This window comes from Parus major, chromosome 4, assembly GCF_001522545.3.
Source record: "Parus major isolate Abel chromosome 4, Parus_major1.1, whole genome shotgun sequence".
Lineage (NCBI taxonomy): Eukaryota > Metazoa > Chordata > Aves > Passeriformes > Paridae > Parus > Parus major.
In genome coordinates, this window is record NC_031771.1 from 63253142 (window position 1) to 63273043 (window position 19902).

The 19902-nt window shown below is 43.4% G+C and overlaps 1 protein-coding gene and 1 long non-coding RNA gene across 5 annotated transcripts in view; one reads left to right on the top strand and one right to left on the bottom strand.

Moving 5' to 3' along the window:
* REEP1 (receptor accessory protein 1) overlaps positions 1 to 19902 on the bottom strand; it is a 65389-nt gene that overhangs the window by 17194 nt on the left and 28293 nt on the right. For 2 of the 4 annotated variants that reach the window (XM_015624238.3, XM_015624241.3), the window contains exons 3-7: positions 18284 to 18360; positions 16380 to 16500; positions 14704 to 14817; positions 7783 to 7833; positions 1803 to 1971 (exon numbers count right to left, since the gene is read on the bottom strand). In XM_015624238.3, coding sequence (XP_015479724.1) covers positions 1803 to 1971; positions 7783 to 7833; positions 14704 to 14817; positions 16380 to 16500; positions 18284 to 18360 — 532 coding nt within the window. Of the gene's footprint in view, positions 1 to 1802; positions 1972 to 7782; positions 7834 to 14691; positions 14818 to 16379; positions 16501 to 18283; positions 18361 to 19902 lie in introns of all 4 variants that reach the window. The other 2 variants (XM_015624239.3, XM_015624240.3) reach the window with 2 other exon arrangements.
* LOC117244266 overlaps positions 2564 to 19902 on the top strand; it is a 41477-nt gene continuing 24138 nt past the window's right edge. Inside the window, exon 1 of the long non-coding RNA XR_004497017.1 lies at positions 2564 to 3272. This is a non-coding gene — a long non-coding RNA (uncharacterized LOC117244266). The remainder of the gene's footprint in view (positions 3273 to 19902) is intronic.

A 19902-nucleotide genomic window follows, 5' to 3' on the forward strand; every position in this document is an offset into this window, starting at 1 on the left:
CATGCACATTCTCACATTTGCATATATTACATATTCATATAGAACACTAATGGGCAGAGGCAAATTCTGTCTGTCCCTTGCTTATGTCCAGCTCTCCAACTTAACAAATATGAAAGGTGGAATAATGGAACTATGTCTGGGCTTGGTGTGCCTGGAGCAGTGTCACGTCAGCAGAACATGGCACTCACAATGTGACACAGTTTGGTTGACACATCACAGTCTTACACACACACACATGACAGCTGACTGATCAATTCTCCCCTCCAGACATTCTGACCACATATAAAAATGGTGCCCACATGAAACAGAACAAGGACTGGAGAGACCAGAACTGTATCCTTCACTTTAAGGCAAAGCTCATGGCTGGAGTTTCCCATCAGCTGCAAGAGGAGTCTGTTTGTATTCTCTGCAGGTGGAGAATTAGGCACCTCAATGAAATCACCAGGTGAGATGGGACAGATAGAGGTCTTGGAAGATTTTGCAAATTTGTGCAGTTTACATTTAAAAAAAACAAAACCAAAACTAAAATCTAAAATTACTTGAATCCAAAAATTTTTGATAAACACTTAGACTGAGTTCAAAAAGTTAATGAACATTTTTTCAGAAATTCATTCTGAGAGATCCTTGTACACTATGGATACAAAACCAGACCAAAATAAAAAACTCTTGTGTCTTGGGAAGGGGTTTGTGGCTAAGTGAGCTGACTTAACTGTCTCGAAAGCAAAACTACAAAGGCTGCTCTACTCAACGTGGAATTAAGATAACTAAATTATGGTTTCTTCGTAGCATTATCTATTTTGGTCTAAATATGTGATTTTTTTTAAAGGCTTTTATATTCTCTGTGTGAACACCTTATTTCCAGATTGATTACTTCAAGAGAAGTGTCCACAAGACCTTATATAAGATGAGAATAAAACCACTGTGCACCAACATTTCAGTTTACCCATAAAGAAAATGTATTCAACAGACAATATTAAAAAAAAGAAGTCTGAGTCACAGAATTTGTAAAAGGTTTGAAGGATACTCATTAGGAAATATGAACAAGACATTTCTAATACCATTCCAAAACTAAAGCAAATTAGAAGGGGTAGCAACTACCCAGGCTTGAAACACTGCAAGTGTTTGCACAGACCTCAAGGCATACAAGTTGAAACTGCTGAATTTCTGACTTGCCAGCATATGTTTCACAAGCTACCAAGAGCAATACGCCTGCAACTTTCTGTGGCTTCTCATCACAGCACTGGAGTCAAGTGATCTTTGGTGGTGTGTGGGAATCCCAGGAGCCATCTGGTGCCACCTGCTTGGGATAACCCTCCATGTCTCAATTTTTGAGATCTAATCTGCAAAGCTATCTCCAATTAAATGTTTTGGATTTGGATTTAACCAAACTTGAAATAAGTTTTTTAACTGAATCTAAGGAATGGATCTTACTTACAGCATATTTCTTGCCTTTGTTCTTTCAGAATTAGAGAACAAACCATTGCCCTTAGGAGACACATGTTTTACAGCATGGCTTGCAGCCCCCAGCCCAACTCTCCAGCTCAGGTTTCAAAGACAGAGTCTGGCTTCTCTGCATGCTCAAGTCCCATCCTTTGTACCAGCCAGGAATAGTAATCATCAAATGATGATGCTGTTTTTTTTCTCCTAAGTGCCAAGAGAGTCAACAGCAAGTCTGTGTTCTGTGAACCCTGGTATGTGCTGCCTGCAGTGTCTGTTTCTCTCTGTTCCTGCCAAGGGCATGACTTCATTGAACAGTGCGATATTCCAGACAGCACAACACTGAAAATAACACTGGCGCTTACCTGAGCTGCCAGTGCCTTCTGATGCACTTCTGGATGGTTTTGGGTGGCTCTGTTTGCTACTTGTTCGTACAGTGACCGAAGGAGGAACAGTGCTGCTGCTGTCTCCACGAATCGTCGAGAGATCCTGCATGCTAAAGCTCCGTAGTCTCTCAGACAGGGCTCCCTGTCCCTAGTTAAACAAGCAAATAAAGAACACAAAGTTAGATCCCATATTTTGAGACCTTTTTTTCTCCCTTGCTCCTTGACATCCATCAAGACAATAGGAAGAGAAGAAAATTGTGTGGTCCAGTAACTTAGGGATGACAAAAATGTGTTGCTAAAAGCATCATCCCCTCTCTTGGTTCTTCCTTTTGGAGTGGTTCCATGGCAAACATCACTGATTCTTCATTGCAGTGATCTGAGTACAGAGCAGCCTTGGCCACATGTAAAGGAGCAGGATGTTGTTGTATCTTTCTAGTAGGGTACTTTTCTTCACTAGGAATGAGTCAAACAGATGCTTGGCTTCAGAATCACAATTAAATGGCCCGCATCAAAATAACTCCCTTTTAAAGTTAATCATCTATGTTGATATTCACCCAGCCATTCTCAGCAATACACAGCATTACCACAGCACAGAAAATTTGAAATTTTAAAGCAATAAAAAGATATTAAATTCCAAGAAATATAACAATCTCTTTTTTTTCATGCAAATTAAGGAAGAAATTAACTAATTCAATATTTTTCTTTCTTTTTACACTAATTCTCAATCTTACGACAAAGATATTCCCTGTTCAAACTGATGTAACTGTAAAGAGTGGGTTGATTAAATGACACTTTCTATTTAAAACTGCATCTCATCAAAAGGTTGACTGTAAGTATTCTGTAACCCTCATACTACACCATAGCCATAAAGTAGGAACAGGAGAAAATTCAGTCCATACAGAATCATGGATTTTTTGAGCTACATTAAATGACATTCAGACTTTAACCTCCATTAAATGACATTCAGAATATAAATTGTATAACTGATAAAAATTACATTTATGTTTTAACATTTTATTGAGGGGGGAGGATCTGAAAGATACTTCATAGCATATAATCTTGAAAAAACCACTGAAGTAAACACACAGAGCCTGATTCTAACATTCTTTCTGCAACTGTAAATTAGGAAAAACTCAGTGGATGCTTTGAATGAGGTGAAATCAGAAAGGCAAATAACAGACAGTAAATATTGTCCTGTTTAACAAAAAGATAAGGAAACCTGTAGCAATTCACCCACCACTTTCATCTAGACTTGTATTTGTCCAGGCAGCACAGCCTGACCGCTGCCAGAGGACTTAGGCTGGGCTGGACCAGAACACGTCACTGCTCCCTTCTGGGCTGCAGCTTTGAGTATCCTGACCCAAGGTGCAGGTCAAGGCCAGTGGAGAATTCACTCTGGTTCTGGCCTGGCAGAGAGAAAGGACTCACCCTGAACAGCTACAGCTGAAGGTAAGACTGGACACATTCCTTGCTAAAGCTGTTATGCAGTGGCACTGACCCCTTGGGAAGGCAAAGCAATAATTTACTTCATTTTACATGATTTATCAACACCACTTCAGAAATCCTGCACACACAGTAAAGGAAAATCACTGCCTCTACCTCATACAAATTCCTCAGTATCTTACTTTTAGGGTTTGTAAAAGGTGAGGGCATCAGGTGCTTATACCTACAGTCACTGTGACAGTCTGGACTTTTTACATTCAAGGAAAGTGACAGATCAGTAATCTCCCAACTTTTCAGCCTGAAGCTTTTTGTACAAGAAAAATGAATTCAAACTTCTTTCTAACTCCACAATTAGCTTTCCTGCAGAACATTACAGAGAAGCAGCAGACTTACTTTGCTCTTTCCCACTAACCTATTCTACTTCCAAAAGTAGAATATTTTAAATTGATGTGGCTCCTTTGCTTATAAACCAAGACATATTACGTTGCTGATTTTATATGCATGGCAGTGGAGTCCTTAGAATTTATGTTTTGCTAAACTCTCACTTTTGCCCTCGCCTTCTCCAGCCTGGCATAAAAGTTGATGCCTGAATTTTGGCTATTCCTGCCAGTGGCTGAGCCACTCTTGGGGTATGTTCTCACTCCAAGAGGCATCTCCAGTTAATCCTCTTGGGCCAGTGTAAGCTACATTTACTCTGCAAATGTTACTGGGCTGGTAAGTGTAGTTGCCTTGCATGGCTGGTCAGCTGGCTGAGATCTCAGCTGCCCAGAGCTCAGTGCAGTTCTGGATGGGTTTTGGAACTTCCACTGAATTCCTGCATAGACACCCTATTCTCAGTGCCTGATTCAAAGCCAACACAAGATATCCTACCCTGCAGCTTGATTACAACAGACAGATCTCCAGTGAGAGCAAGCTGACCATTAAATAATATTTTGCTATTGCAGAATGTCTGGGCCAGCAAAGCCAGAGGGTTAGCAAGTGATGAACTGTAACTTGAGTGCTGTATCCCTCCCTCACACCCAGCTCAAGTGTCAGCAGGGCTCAGGCTTTTAACCTCCCCCCAGCTGCTCTGCTCAGCCAGCTAACCCAAATTCCATTTCATTCCAGCCAGAAATTTATGTATGTGGACATGAGTCAGGTTAGAGATGAGATTCATGTGTCAGACCAACCTGACAGGGAAGATGACACCAGCACATTGAAAATGAAGAAGTTGTGTTAATATTTTTGTGATACAGCAGCATAGAATGATCAAAGGCTCCATAGAGAGCTTTGAAACAGGGACCTGCTATGTGCCTGTCATCTGTGGGTCTGTTACATCAACGTATAACATAGAGCCTTGAGCACAGACTGAAACAGCTGAGCTAAATAACTTTACTTTCTCTGGGAAAAAAATAACTAAAATTTCCTTTTCTGAATTTTTGCTTTAATTTAACTTGAGTTTCTAACAGCAAAAATAAAGATTGTTTATAAGACAAGTAATAGCAAAATATTACTGCTACTGTTCCTACCATTCTATGAAACAATTTTTCCCAAATATCAGAAATGGCAAGAACAACAAAGGCCTTGGCTAAATGAAGGCACTGAACACCTGTGAAAACCTGCAGAGTTCCATTTCCTTTCTTTCCAGTTTCTGCACCTTTGGCCTTTCCAGGGATAGACTTTATTTACTTGCTCCTAGAATACAGTGTAACACTCACAGTTCTTTCCCAGTTACCACATTTTTACTTGACCCTAAATAGAAATGTGACAGAAATTACCACAGAATGGGGATGGTATCAGAATAAAATGGAAAATATTGTTTGCCAACCTTTATTTCCCTGCTACATAAGCAGCTGGTGTATATGAAATCACAAACATTTGAAAAGCCAGCGTGGTGAGGGTTTGCAGAGCTGTGTTTTAGAAATAAAGACTTTATCCAGGTGTAATGCTTATTATTCCACAAAAAGACTTATCATTTATTAGCAAAAGAAAATAACAATTTATTAGCTTTATTTCTCAACAGAACAGATTTAGCAAAGCACATGTTTTGGGCTGTGTTTTGCTAAAACAATCATGTGGAAGATGAAGAGCAGCTGTTTGGGGGATTTTTGTTTAGTGTTGTGGCCATGATTGTGCAGATGCTCTTCCAACTGCTATAGACATGAGAGATATCCCAGGAATTTCAGCACAGAGAGAGGATCCATGTCCTGAAGCTGCAGGCCAGAGGCATGTTTGCAGCACATCCACACAGATCTGGGTTAGTTTTATCCTGGAGAGTGTGACAGCAGTAACATCATGACAGTAGCTGTAGTAGCACCATGTCACTGTGCCAACAGAGAAACAGCTCAATGTTATTACACAGCCTTCTGAAAATTGTGACTGGGAGGGCTGTGGGACTAAGGATGACACCACCTCTCTCTCCTCCTCACTGAACACCAACAATTGTCAGGAGGATTGTGCTGGCAGTGTGGGACTTGTGTTTCTGGGACTTTAGAGAATACAAGCATAAAATGGTGCTGGAAAACTGAGCCTTAATTTCCCTGGGCACAAGACACCCTGCCTGGACTAAATTTCTCATTCAGCTTCTCTTAAGACATGAACCATACCTGTGGGCATGGCACTTCTGATTTTACAGACAGTGAGTTTGCCAGACAGTGAGGTTTTGGGGGACACAAGTTGGACAGTTGTCTCTCTGTTCCCTGATCACTATGGTGCATCTGTCCCCAGATTCATCTGATCTTGCCCATAGGTGAAGGTACAGCACAAACTGAAAATGGAGCTCTTCAGGCTTCCTTTTGCTCTTCTTCCCCCAGGATCTACTAACCTCACAAGTTCTCTTTTTACAGGGAAGAGCCAGGGCTCAGTGCTACTGAATAGGATAAAAGACAAATACTAAATCAGACATGGTAATATCACTTCCCAGTCACTGCTATCAATTGGTGTCAACCTTATTTAGATTAATGACTGCACCAACTGTATGAGGGCATTGGCCATCAAGACAAGCTGCAGAAGCTCATTTGTGATTCTAAGTTAAAGCTCACATCCACGTGGCATAGTAATTAATCTAAAACTAATTTAAGTATATCTGCCTGATTTGGTCAAAATGACAGCTGTATTATAGACACTCCTTCCACACCCACATCTAGCACATTCTGTCCTTTTTGCCTTAAAGAGTATGACAAAACAGTATTAAAACACTGAACTTCCAGAGCCAGCAACCTGTACACTTCCTTCCTCTTCATGTTGCAGACATCACCATCATCATTTCCAGAAACAAACATCAACCTCTCTTGGGTCCAGAGCACAAACACTGATGCAACCACTATTTGTCTAGAAGGATCAGAAGCACTTTCAAAAAACTGACATCTGCATTGTGACAAGCACTGTAAAAGGCACTTAATCAGAAAGAGCTGGAACTGTCTTAATTTCTTTTACCATTTTATAATCAGCCTCTGCATTCCCATTTGAACTAAAACTTTTCAGGAGTCTGGGAAAAACTGGGTTTACATTCAATAGAATTATTTATTATAAATACTTCATGTATGTAGGTAGCAAAAACTAAAGTAAATAAAATTAAGCACATAATTTAAAAACCTGAAATTTATGTAACAGTCTCATTGAATATGATCTAAATAAAACAAATAACAGTTATAGATTTCATCATTCCTTTAGTCTGAAAATATGAAAGAAATCTGTAAACATTATTTAGGCTTCAAAACACCTCTAGTATCTAAAAATTCCATTTTGCAGCTGTGTAAACCATGACACAGCATGAAAAATCAGGAACCCAAAACTGCCATGTCACAAAAGAGAAGCTTTTAATACAATCAGTGTTAATGCAGGATGGCACCTCCTGGCCTTCTGCCTCTTAGGATCAGCAGTTAATGGACAAGCAAGGGAACACTAAGTCACACTCAGCACACTGCCAGCACAATAGTCAATCTGTTAAAGTTCTCCTCTCTTTTTGCTGTAACTGTGGTTAGTAGTTCTCCTCCACAGATGACTGCATGCACGTTGCAGCCTCCATCCTGCCAGTGTCCCCTACAGGGTGTAGTGCACATTCCCAGGATGTCAGCTGTGGCTACGGTGTCAGCAGGACTGCTCCAACCACACCTGTCAGAGATCCTTCAAAAGCTCCACTGCAACCCCAACCATCCTCACAGGGATCACAGCAGAGGGAGAGAGGCTCCCTGCATCCATTAGTGAGAGCACAGCAGCAAACACAGCAGCTTGGCCAATGAAGCAGCAATCAGCCCAGATAAATGAGTGTTCCATGTACAAAGCTCCCTGCCTGGAGCTGGAGTCTCCTCAACTGCCAGCAGAGGACTTGGAAGGCAATTTGCTAATGAGATCAAGGACAGGCTTTTAAAGCTCAGCACGCAGGATCTACCCACTGGAAGCAGAGCAGACAGCATTTGGCCTCAGACCAATGTCAGCTGAAAACAATCCAAACAACTAGTCTAACAGCTAGTCTAACAACTAGTCTAACAGAGAGCAGACATTAGTTAGGGGTTAGTAAAAGCACTCAGCAGATTACCTGCCCTTTTTTCTGGTCCAAATACAAGTGTAAATGAAGTAGCTGAGAGACCTAGCAAAGGGAAAAAAGAGAGCCATTGTGGCAACACACATAAAAGCTTTGAGAATAAGATCTATTTGAAGCATAAGTAATTGAGGTGAGACACGAGCATGACAGTGGGCACCATGTGCAGGGACTCACATACACATAAAAAGCAGGGACACCCACCTGTGGACTAGACCTCTGAACATAGGTTCTCCCTTCCTCAGCTTCCCCAGAAAGATGGAGAAACCATTCCATAACCCCAGCTGTCAAGATGTCACCTAACACATGTTTTTAAAGCAAATTATAAACACAATGGGCTCCACTCCTTGCACTTGATTGATGCTTCCCACTGGAGAAATCCCCAGTGTCAGGCCTAATGAGTAATTTAGGCCCAGGACTATGTGAGGGACACGTGGCAGTCATTTCAGTCCTGGTGATGGACAGTTCTCCTGAGCAGTAAGGTGACAATGGGGAATTGCTCACAGCAGTGAGCAGGAGTTTGCACACAGAAGCTTTCTCATGTCTGGCTGCAGGCAGGCTCTGAGCAAAACCATCAGCTTTATGGTCTAAGCACAGGCATGAGTGAAGGAAAAAATGGCTTCTGCCACCATATGAACACAAATATCCTACAAACAATATCCTTATTTATGGCCAGGGCCTGCGTGCCATGCCTAGTCTGGAAGAGCTACCTGTTTGGAAATGTCAGACAGTAATAAAGACTCAAAGGGAAACCAGCTGACGTTAATGTTGATGGTGGAAATGTAATTTCATCCACCCTTTTTGTTTTTCCAGTTAATTTCCTCTCCAGGGAACTCTTTGTTATTGTTTCTCCCACACTAGTACCTCTGTATAAATTTATTTTTTTGTTCTGCTGCCCTGTGCATTCAGTGAGTGTTGTTTTCTTGTTGGAGACACCAACCAAACCACCAACATGAAAGAAAAACTGGAAAAAGTTACCTGGATTGTAACTCAAACAGCATTGGGATTCTATAGATTTGTGAAAAACAGATTCATAAAGACTTCTGAATAAAAGATGTGTCACATGTGACAAGAATATAAAGTACTGTAATCAGTGGCATGATACCATATGTTTTAAGAAAGACATTTGTTGTTCGTCTTTATTGGCATAAAATAGCTCCAAGATCTTTGATTTTGGATCCCAAATGGGGATCTTCTTTTAAAAGAAGCTACTTTCAAAAGCAACAAGCTCAGCCCCTCTGAGATAGCAGTGAAGTGTTCCCAAGGGCTTCTCAAACTGTGAACTCTAAATCCCTCCTGACCTCTGCAGCTCTAGGCCATGTTGCTGATGAGGGCACATGATGTGGCCATCGCAGATATGGTGCTAAGCAGATTGGTCAGAACTGTGCTCCCATATGTTTGCAAAGGAGCACTCTCCCTCTGAGCAGTGGGATCTAATCATTACAAAGAGGCTTTATCAAGCATCTTAAGGGAAAGGATGCTCCCCACCCCTGCCTCCCTCTCCCAATTTAAGTAGCAGTACAGTTCTCCACTGCTAGGTCACAAAAGGCAGCATATCTCTCACACACAAGTATTTTTCTCCCAGTTTCCACAGTAAATAGGTCAAAAATGCATGGTAAGTTAGGGCTCTAAATACTGATTTTTGGGCAATTGCACTGGCTACACCAGCTGGATACTAGAAATGAATTAAAAGAGGATAAAGCCCAAATCATCACCGGTATTTCCCACCCAGTGTCCTGGTTTAAAAAACAGGAAATGTACTGAAAAGCTTCCTGATAAATTTCTTGGGCTAAGGCGCCCTAAGGTAATGAAGCTATAACCCTCCAGGGGAAGGTGAGCCCAAAAGTGGAAATAGAAATGAATAGAATTGCCAGCCCAGACAGGTGGTTGGAGAACTGCTGAGACTGCAGTTAAGAACTCCTGAGCATTAGTTAAGCAGGTGGATGCACATCCTGAAACCCTCCTGCCTGTCTGCATGCCTGCTCCTTTTAACGATGCACGCGGTGACTGCTGGCTCCGGCAGAACCGGGAGCCACATTTCCCCACCCATGAAAGGCTCTTGGACTGTTTCTCAGACTTATTAGGCACAAATGGGCTTTTCACTGACACCAGTCATGTGTGCCTGCTCCCTGCACCTCATTTAAATTCTCCTGCCAAGGCTCCGTGCCCAATGCCAGCACCACGCTGTGCCCCACTCCCCTGCGTAAAAGCAGGCACGCAATGGGCCACAGCACCAGCTGCTCTGACACCTTACCTGCAGAAGGGCAGGAGAAAGGCAGGGGAAGGTGCATTATCAGAAACCTCTGGAGTACACTGATCTGTTGGCAGTGGGATGTTTTCTCCATGTTTTCTCCAAATCTCCTCTGAAAAGAAGAGTTGAGGCTGCAACTTGGGGAAGGTTAAGTGGTTGGGAGCAGGATTTGTTTTCAGGTGGGGAAAGATGTGGGTCTGTTTGGCAGAATTGGTTTGTTCAGGGTGGGGAATAAGGTTACATCTAAACAGGATCTGGGAAACCCAGGAGCTTGAAAGAGAGAGAAAGAGCTGTGGAAGAGTGTAAAACTGGTGACGTGTGGGTTGTAGAAAAACAGGAGGCAATGGCAGGTCTGGGCAGGCTTCTGGGAAAGCAGGCAGGGGTAGAAGAGCTGGGGACTGGGGACATGGCAAAGCAGCAGGTGGTAGGAGGCTCAGGGTGAGAGGTGGAGGATAACTGCTGGGAGTGTGGTGAAAAGCAAGGAAGTACATACAGGTGTGCTGGAGAAGGCTGGTGCTGCTTCCAAGCATCTGGAGCCTCTCCTTGCTGCAGCCATGTGTGTCCCAGCTGCTTACACTGAAACCTGACTGGTGGCAATGAAAAGCCCATTTATGCCCAGGATCCATCTGCTGGATGCACTGCCTGGCCAAGGCCATGACTGGGGCTGTATCTGCCCTGCTGCTGCTACTCCCTTCTGCTGTGACCCAAAAGCAAGCTCCTTTTCCACTGTTCTCTCCATCAAGGTGAGCTGGAAAGATGGTGGTGGTCAGTGCCCAGGGCTCTTCAGGAGTGGAAATGGCTGAATTAGTTGTAACTAATTGAAAACACACAAAGAGCAGCAGGATTTACTGCCTGGTCATTTAATCTTACCACTTAGGACCCACTTGAAGTCACCACATGTGACAGAATCACCAAGTGATGAGGGCAGGATTAGAGCCTCAAATGAGATTATGCTCCTTGGTGGGGATGTGAGCTGCTGAGGGCAGGGAAAAGATCTGTCTTGAGCACCCTTTACTACCTTGAGGTAATAAACCAGATATGCAACATTCTGCTTGCCTAGTGAGCATCAAAAATAGACTCTCTGGAGAGAGAGAGAGAGAACACCCAAGTGAGCCAGCTGAGCAGAGCTTGGGACACTGACAGCTCCTCAGCCTGTAAAATGAATTGGCACAGGTTTGTGCCAGCATTAGCACAACTGTGGCTTCAAAACAAAACAGAGCAGGGGCAGGGAGCAGGAGGAGGGGGAAGGACAAGTGTGCAATTGGCTAACTGAAACCATAGGATATTTAAAATAGAAAAGGGAAAGGGGATCAGAGATAATGAAGGTGTGGCTTTGCACAGTTTGCAGCATCTTAGCCTTCAGTAAATATATAAGCAGCAGCCTATCACACACAAATGGTAATCAGTGAGCCAGACACATTATGATGCACAAATAAAAAGATGATGGATAAACAGGATGGATTAAAAAATATTATGAACAAAATAATGGATTAAATATATAATGGATGAAAAGAATTAAAATATAGGCCTTGCCCAAAGATTTTACCATGAAAGACAAAAGACCATGATGGATCACAGCTCAGACAGAAAGGAGAGGACAGGGCTAAGCACAGCATGAGACATGTTCTCCAGGTATAGGAGCCTTTAGTTTTCAGCTAATTTACTGAAAACAGGTCTGTACAGAGTCCCTTTTCAGCCCAGCAGCTCACTGTGTATTGCCACTATAATGAAGTTGATTTGCAAAGTCTGAGGGTTCATTTCTGCATACAAAAGCATCTTTTCCTCACCCAGTAATCCAAGTGAAGCAGTAAATAATTCTCACATTCACTTGCTGGTAAAACTCATGTTTTCCATGGAAGCTGCAGGAGCTCAGTGCTTCTGAATAAATCATCATCTCTATAGATTCCAATTTTAACACAGTCCTTTAAAGGCTGAAACCAAATGAACCGCTCACTTTCCCATCTACACTGAACATTTATCACAGACTAGCTGGATACCCTTAAATCTTGGCGTTGGGAAAGCCATGATAAGCCTTAGAAATAGTATTCTCTTTCCTCCTTCCCTAGAAACTTCTCCCTAGGGACAGCACTGCAGTCTGGTCTGGCATCTGTCTGCTCAAAGTGTTTTCCAGATAATTAGTCATTTAAACCTCTCTCACGCAGGATAATCTGGCTCAATCATACCTTCTCAAGTGAGCAAGTAAGGGCGTTGAGATGTAGTTGACAGCAGCTGAAAACCAGGGCAACAGAAACAGTTCCCACCCCTGCCTGTGGTATCACTCCTCTCTGGGAAACAACTCCCTCCACAGCAGCAGGGACAGCTACGTGGAGACACCTCCACACCCTCCCAGTCACATCCTGAGTACCTGAGGAACCCCAGCTCAGCACTTCTGCACCACAGCACACCAGGCTGTAATTCACCCCAGGCAGCTCTCCCTGCCAGAGCAGCAGCACATTCCATCTCAGAAAGGCAAGGGACAGAAGCTGCTCTAACCATTCCTGGATTTCACACTGGGATCGGATTGGGGTGTAGTTCCATGAACAGCACAGTTAATCTGTCTGCTTCCCGAGACCAGGAAGGGATGATCTTGCTTTCCTTTCCTCTGGCCATGCTCCTCACAATGCAGTTCAATTCCTTTCCTTATGCGGCTCAGGCACTTGAGATATGTTTGTAGGGTCAAAAGAACATATCCCTTTATTTTTCTTTCAGGATTATTTCTGATAGATTAGAGATAACCTGAGGAGGTCCAAAATGCTGGTGCACACTGGGAGCTGCAGCACTACCCCACTTTGGAGGAGAGCTGTCAGATTGGCTCACACTCTCTGTTGGATCTGCACCCTGAGGCACACAGAAACAAACAACTTGCTGCAGGCCACAAGCCAAAGTAGTGAAGGAAGCCAGGGGTCCTATTTTTTCCTCATACATTCAGAGTAATTTAAATGTCAAGGCTGAAGGAAACATTTGAACAGCCCTTGCTTTGTTGTAAAAATCAATCAATCTATTCAATAACAACCTCTCAATCTTATTAACAAATCATTTTCCCCTCCCCAAAGTAGTGAGCAGGAAGGACTCTACTGGCCCATTTACAGGTTGCAATATCTTCACAGTTTTCTCTCAAGTTGTGTTGGCAAATGTGCAGTACAGTAATACCACAGGAGTCTCAGAGTTGTTTTCTTCCACCACTGAATGGGGAGTTTCATCAACTGTGAAAAACAACGACTTCCTTGTACCATGGAGACTCTTCTTCTTTTCTCCATTGCCACTAGAGCCACATTTCAAGGCAGAGAGATTCTTAAGAAAAACACCAGAAACATGGAACAGTGGGAAGGAAAATGGTGGTGCTGACTGTTCATTCCAGTTGAACAGCTGATGCAGACACTGTTGCAGTCCTGATGGAGGAACAGGTTGTCACTGTGGGTTTGGGTTACTGTTGAGCTTCTCATATTCAGGAGCTACCTAGACAGGAGCCAGAATCCCTTTGGGATTCACACATAGTTTCTCACTGTGTCCTAAAAACAGCTCTAGCACAGACAGTCTGCAGTACCTTGTAGGAAGGGGATCAGAGCAAAGGCAGTGCTGCAAAACTGGCATTCCTAGAGCCTATTTATGTCCCCAGTGGGACTTCTTCAGGCTTATATGGCAGCAGCAAAAGTGTTAAGTGTCCTGGAGGCATCACAAAAATATCATTTCATTGGGCATATGATACACAGCACTGCTCTAGCTGCACATTTATCCCAGGTTTCAGTCCAGATTTGGTTTATTTCACAGTCCCTGTATTAGAAAAGTCTCCCTGATGAAGAAGAAATATTCAGGAGAAGACAGGCCTGACAACATAGTCTCACAATGTTAGGCAGGGAAAACGGAGACAATTTTTGGGTTTAGCATATCCTTGTGATCCCATGAGCATGGCACATGATTTGGGCTCTACCCTTCTGTAATACCTTGCATTCAACAGGCTTTATAGACTTTGTGGTATTTGGCCTCCCAAGGATGCATTATGCATTTTTGCAGGAAGTAAGGCCAAGACATACTAATGTGCCTGAGGTCTTAGGAAAAGCACTTGCCAGAGGAAAATAACTTCCTTCAAGTCCCATTCTCATGTTGTTCCTACTACCAGTACCCTCCTTGTCCATATGCTGCTAACTATCCTTTTGCAACTGCTATTTGCAGTAGCCAAGTCTCATCTCTAAAACACAATATGTACATCAACTCTAAGCCATGATAGTCCATGGACAGAGGGCAGGACCCCAAAATGCAGTTATCATGTCCTTGCAGCTTTTATACAAGAAAAGGAACAACAGATAACAGCTATTTTCTGGGTTTGGCTCAAAGCCAGGAAGAGAGTACAGGATACACCCCTTCAGATGAGACCCTCTCATCCAATAGCTACTCATCCTCCAAAGGCAAGTGTAATAGCACTTCCCATTCACTCTTATATGACAACTCTGCAGAGAGTTATATACAAGTTATGGTATGTGTATGCCTTGCAGAAGAACTTTCAGCCTTCATGAACTTCATCTTCTCTCTTGTCACTACACAAAATTATAGGTCACTATACAAAACAATGAGAGAATCCCTACCCCCACCATCTCTCCCTGTCCACACTGCTGTTGGCACTGGATGCAGATAAGATGTTAATGAGTCACCATCCTGACCTGCACCTTTACCTTTGAAGCTGCCATGACGGCTGCTGTGGCTGCAACGTTCAGCCCCCGCTTCCCGAAGTGCACGAGGGCATCGTAGCTCCGGTCTTTCGCCTGGATGAGGCAGTCATCGATCTCCTGTCAGAGCACAAAACAAAACAAACAATTAAAAAAGCACAAGAAGGACAAGTTCAGGCTTGTGCTTCCAGCATCAAACTCTTGGCAGAGTCAGGTCATACTTTATGGAGGTGGATGTCTCCTATTTCCTCCACTGGGCTGGAAAAAAGTTCACAGCCAATATTTGCAAAGAGGAAAATTTGCTGGGGGGCAGTAACTCCCATTGCAGGGTTTGGGAACTCTTTATTCTACAAATGGAAGATTGGGACTCAAAGTTGGGGTCCTAGAAGCAAGAGAAATCTGCCTGAACGACATGGATTGATAGACATTTGCAAACTATGCACTCCAAAGACAAATGTGATTGCCTCATAGTTAAAAATAATCATATGATGACACTGGGCAGCTGAAGCTGCATTGCCCTGTGTCCAGGACAGGTGGCCTCAGAAATATCTGGGATATCTCTGCACATCATGGAGATGTCCAGCCTCAGATGCCCATGGAACTGGTAGGGCCAGAGCTTCTGGACTTTGATACTGCTCAATATACAGTGAAACAGTTAGGGAGGTTCCCTTACTCTCCCTCCCTCAGGACACTGGGGTCTGGATGGTAATGATAGCAATGACTTCTAGTACTCAGCTGGTGCATGTGCTGGGTTAGTAGGGACTGGAGGCTGTGAGGAGCTGCTGGCTGCTCTCCTTATTCCCTGTAGGTAAGAGCTGGCAACTCAAAATGCATGAGCCCTGCTTGGGTAAAGCACAAGAAAAAGGAAGCAGAGACAGGGGACTGATTCCCACTGTCCTTCTTGGACAAGACTGAGATCCAACTGCTCTTTTTAGCCTGTGGCTAAACAGAGAGCTTTCATTTCCAAGTTGCCAGTGCAGGAAGCAGTTACTCAGCAGTTTTCATGTTGGTATGTGACAATAGCTGTTCTTGGTCCATTTATACACAGGAGCCAAATTGATCTGCCTCATAGTGTCCCATTCACAGCCACAGTAGTCTTCCAGGCAGGCAAATGATCCAAGCTGCAATATCCCCCTCCCAAAATTAGCATCTTTAATTTGAGCAAGACATTTTTTAAACCTAGGACCTCAACATGCTACATGCCTTTTTTTCCACCACACTACACAGCCAGGCAGCTCACAGCTGCTAAGCTCATTTTAGACTGCCTGGGCTGTTTGTATCATTTCTGTACAATGTTTTAGGCAGAGCTGGGAACAAAGTTGAGGAGTCCTGGCTGCCAGACCAAGTTTCTCTATTTGTTATATGCAGCCACAACAGAGTACTCCAGTTATAATCACCCAGTACATGCAAAGCAGCTCAGGAGGTATTTTTATCCCACTCCCTCCCAACTTCTCAACTGCACAAAGATGAGTTAATAACTGTGAGTGCACTGAACAGATGCCAGTATTTAAAAACACAACAAGCACAAAGAACAAGAACACCAACCCAAAGGAGGGGATCAAATGATAGAGGAAGAGAATCAGCAGCTCCAAATCCTTCCATAAAAATGAATGATACAGGGACTGGACTAAACACACCATAGTTCTGTTCCACCCAGAGAGGATCCAGGCACCTGTGATTACCTTTTCTTTTGAAGACAGTGTTGGATGGACAAATTTTCTGTACAGAAGGCTGGAGCCTTTTGTGTATGGAGACAGCAGCCAAGCTACAAAAGCTATTTTGAGTTCATAGTAGAATGGAAACCTAGAAGAAAAAGAGGGTTACTGTCTGCTCCCAATTTAACCTCTGGCCTTAATTAGAGATGCTCAGCACAGTTAGGGATTTCCCAGCTCAGCTCAAGGCAGCTTTTGCTTACCAAAAAATCTAAAGATTAAAGCATATTGACTCAGTTTTGAACACATCTCAATGACACATGTGGGTGAATCTTTACTTGGTTATCAGGACCATTATTTAATGGCCTGGAAGAGATTCTGATGTGTGATAAGTTTTCTATATACAAAGATCACAGGTGTTGCCTTCACAGTATCCCCAGTAATTGTGAGAAAGCAAAGACCAAACCAGCAAACCAGTATTTCATTGATATATTTATGCACTTTCCATCTGTTTGCCTCTCAGCTTTTAAAGTTAACACTTACATGACTGAAGCTGAGATACAAGAACCTTTGTTGTCCAAGCAACATAAAGGTGCAGATTCACACTGACTTTCAGGTAGGGCTGCAAAATATGGAGGACATGAACCAGCAGGACATGCTTTAGCTGTAACAAGCAGCTAGGGATACCCTGAGATTAAATAACCAGGCTCTTTTCTGGAGGACAAAGCCCAGAGCTCAAGACTGGCCACCCAGCATCATCAGCATGTTGCTGGCAGCAGTGTGATGAATGATTGATTGTCACCCTTTGCAAGCACAAGCAGTGCACAGACCTGTGATGGCTATGGACCCAGACAGGCTCCTGTTGTGCCACACAGGGCTGTCACTGAGCCAGCCAACACCCAGGTCTGACACTGAGCATGGATGTGCCAGGATGATCTCCCACTCACTGGGCATCTCTACAGCACACTTGATTTCACAGGCTGGATGAGCCCTCTGCCAATTCTCCTGATAGACCCACATAATTCATTCTCCAAAAAATAACAAAGCTCCAGATGAACACAGGAGAGGTAGATCTGCATGCAAATTAGACAGACAATAATGGTTTTATCTCCTTTTCAATAGATCTGACATGCTGCCAAGTTCTCCCGATTTCCTTCATCGGAAGGACTCACTCAAGGCATGCAGTGCTCTGCAGGAACAGGATGTAAGGGCCATGTGCTACAGTTACATTTTCATCCTAAAGTCTACTGATCTCACTGGTTTCTGGTAGGAAGGCCTTACTATAAAGGGCAAGCAAGCAGCAAACACTTCCAAACCTGAGCATCCAAAAGGAACTGAATCTGATAATTGGGAATTTATGTGCTCTCATTCTGGTAAAGGTCACCAGGAATCCTTCCACTGGCACCAGAGAACCACATTAGTGTGAACTGTCACTGTCCTCCATAAAACCAGAAATCCAACCTAACCAGGAATATGTCTGGCAAAACATCCCAGGAACAACCACCCACACAGCAACCTACATAGTCTTGTGCTGCAGGGCTGCTTGTACCTGATCCACAGTCTCTGTATTTACTGTAGGATACAGCCAGGCAAGTCTAAAACTCTGCCTGTAGCTAAATCAACTGTTTTTTATGTGATGACCACTGAAAGCATCCAACTGGGCAGTCAGCTGTGCCTGACAGGCAGGGCCTGAGACTCCAGTAATGATTTCCCACTAATGAGATATCAATGAGCCTTTCCACTTTCTTGTTTTTCCTGTGACAGCACTGAGAAAGGAAGCATGTCTCCTGCAGACAAAAACCCTCTATGCACTTGAAGCTGCTGAACCTGTGCACAGGAGTCAGTGCACATTTGTGTGCCTTTTTTCCCCCCTTGTAAACATTTCTATTTTCTTTTCATCTCATGCCAAAGAGCCTCTCCCCTCTGGTGCTTACCAGCAAAGAAAGATATCCGTGAATGTCTCTGCTGTCGTGAAGAGCGCGAATATGATCCAGTACATCATCCACTTGACCTGGTAAACAAAAACAGTCTCAAACTATCTCTTACAGGCACAAGTGCACAGAATAACTCTCATGGGAAAATAAATTCTTACCCCCTCACCCTCTCCATTGTGTATTTAGCAATTACTGTAGACTTGAAGGTGCCAGTTTGCCCCACTTAACATGTGTCAGATTAACACGGTCCTCGGGAAGGTGACAGCGGTCTTTAGGACTGGTCTTAGGAAAAGAAGAGCAGCCTCTGTCCTTGCAGAAACTCCACTGGCCAGTAGAACATGACAGCTCTATCACAGGGCATTAAAAATCCCACTTGGCTCATGTTAATAGCAAATGTTAAAATAAAGTTGTTGGCCAAACTCCAGTTAAGATGCAATTACTTACATAATACCTACAGCCAGGAAAAGGCAAAGAGGTAACTGCCTATCCTGTCACCCAGGATTCAGGAGCATAATCATCTCACCACAATTTACTGACTCACTGGGCAGCTCTGGAGTGGCTGTGACTGCTCCCACCCACACCCCATGCAGTGACAAGGGAAAGGGCAATAGTTTAAATCCCTTCCCTGGGGCTTAGAGGGGACTGTTTTACCTCACACTGGTAGTGAGAGCATGTGCTGTGCTGTCTCTGTTCAACTAGAGAAACTCCATTGTCATGGATGATGGTTTCCTTTGGGAACCAGCAAGAGAGCCTTTGGGGATGGTGACTTGGTCAGATAAATTGTAGTACTTCAAGTAATTCAGGAATTTGGGGATTTTTTTCACTGAGCACTAGATGGCATCTAAAAGCACAGCTCAACTATTCTGAAGTATCTAGTATTGGTTCTTCTTAGGATGGAAAAAGGTGGTGAGACAAAAGTTGTTAATTTAATTGGCAACTGTTGTTTAATTAGGTGCATTTGAAAATGGAGGTCCCTAAGCAGCTTTGCTGGAATGTTAGAAAGCTTAAGGAAGCAAAACCCATGAAAATCAATGAATTAGAGAATTGGGCCACGTTAGCTAAGGCTGGTACAATTACAGTAGACTAAGGAAAGGTTGGAGGGAAGACAGTACTAGAGGGATACCTTCACCAGGTGCTGCTCTGGGGAATGGAAGATGGAGGCACCAATAAATCTGGATCTCACCAGCTTGGAAATGATATCCCCATCTTCTCCCCAACAGAGTGGGGGCAGTACTGATAGTCTCCATTTCACTGCAGGTACTGGAATTATTCCCCAAGCACCTACCTGTCACTCTGCTACATAGCTGCTCTCCTGGGATTTATATTTATGTACATATTTATATTTATATGTAGCTTTACAGCAATAATGGCACTGCCAAACATCTGAGAACATCATCTTCCCAGTGCAGCTCCTGCCAGACTTTTTATGTAACTGTGACTCCTCAGAGCCTCAGTGCCAACATGGCTCTCTCAGCTAGACATTACTGCCAGCAAAACTTTTAAGCACAAACCAAGACCTGGTGTGGATGGGCTTGGATCAGCCTAAAACATTCATCAAAATTACTATTACCAAGCAGAATAAAATTACATTAGAGTGATATAAGTTTTGATTAATAACT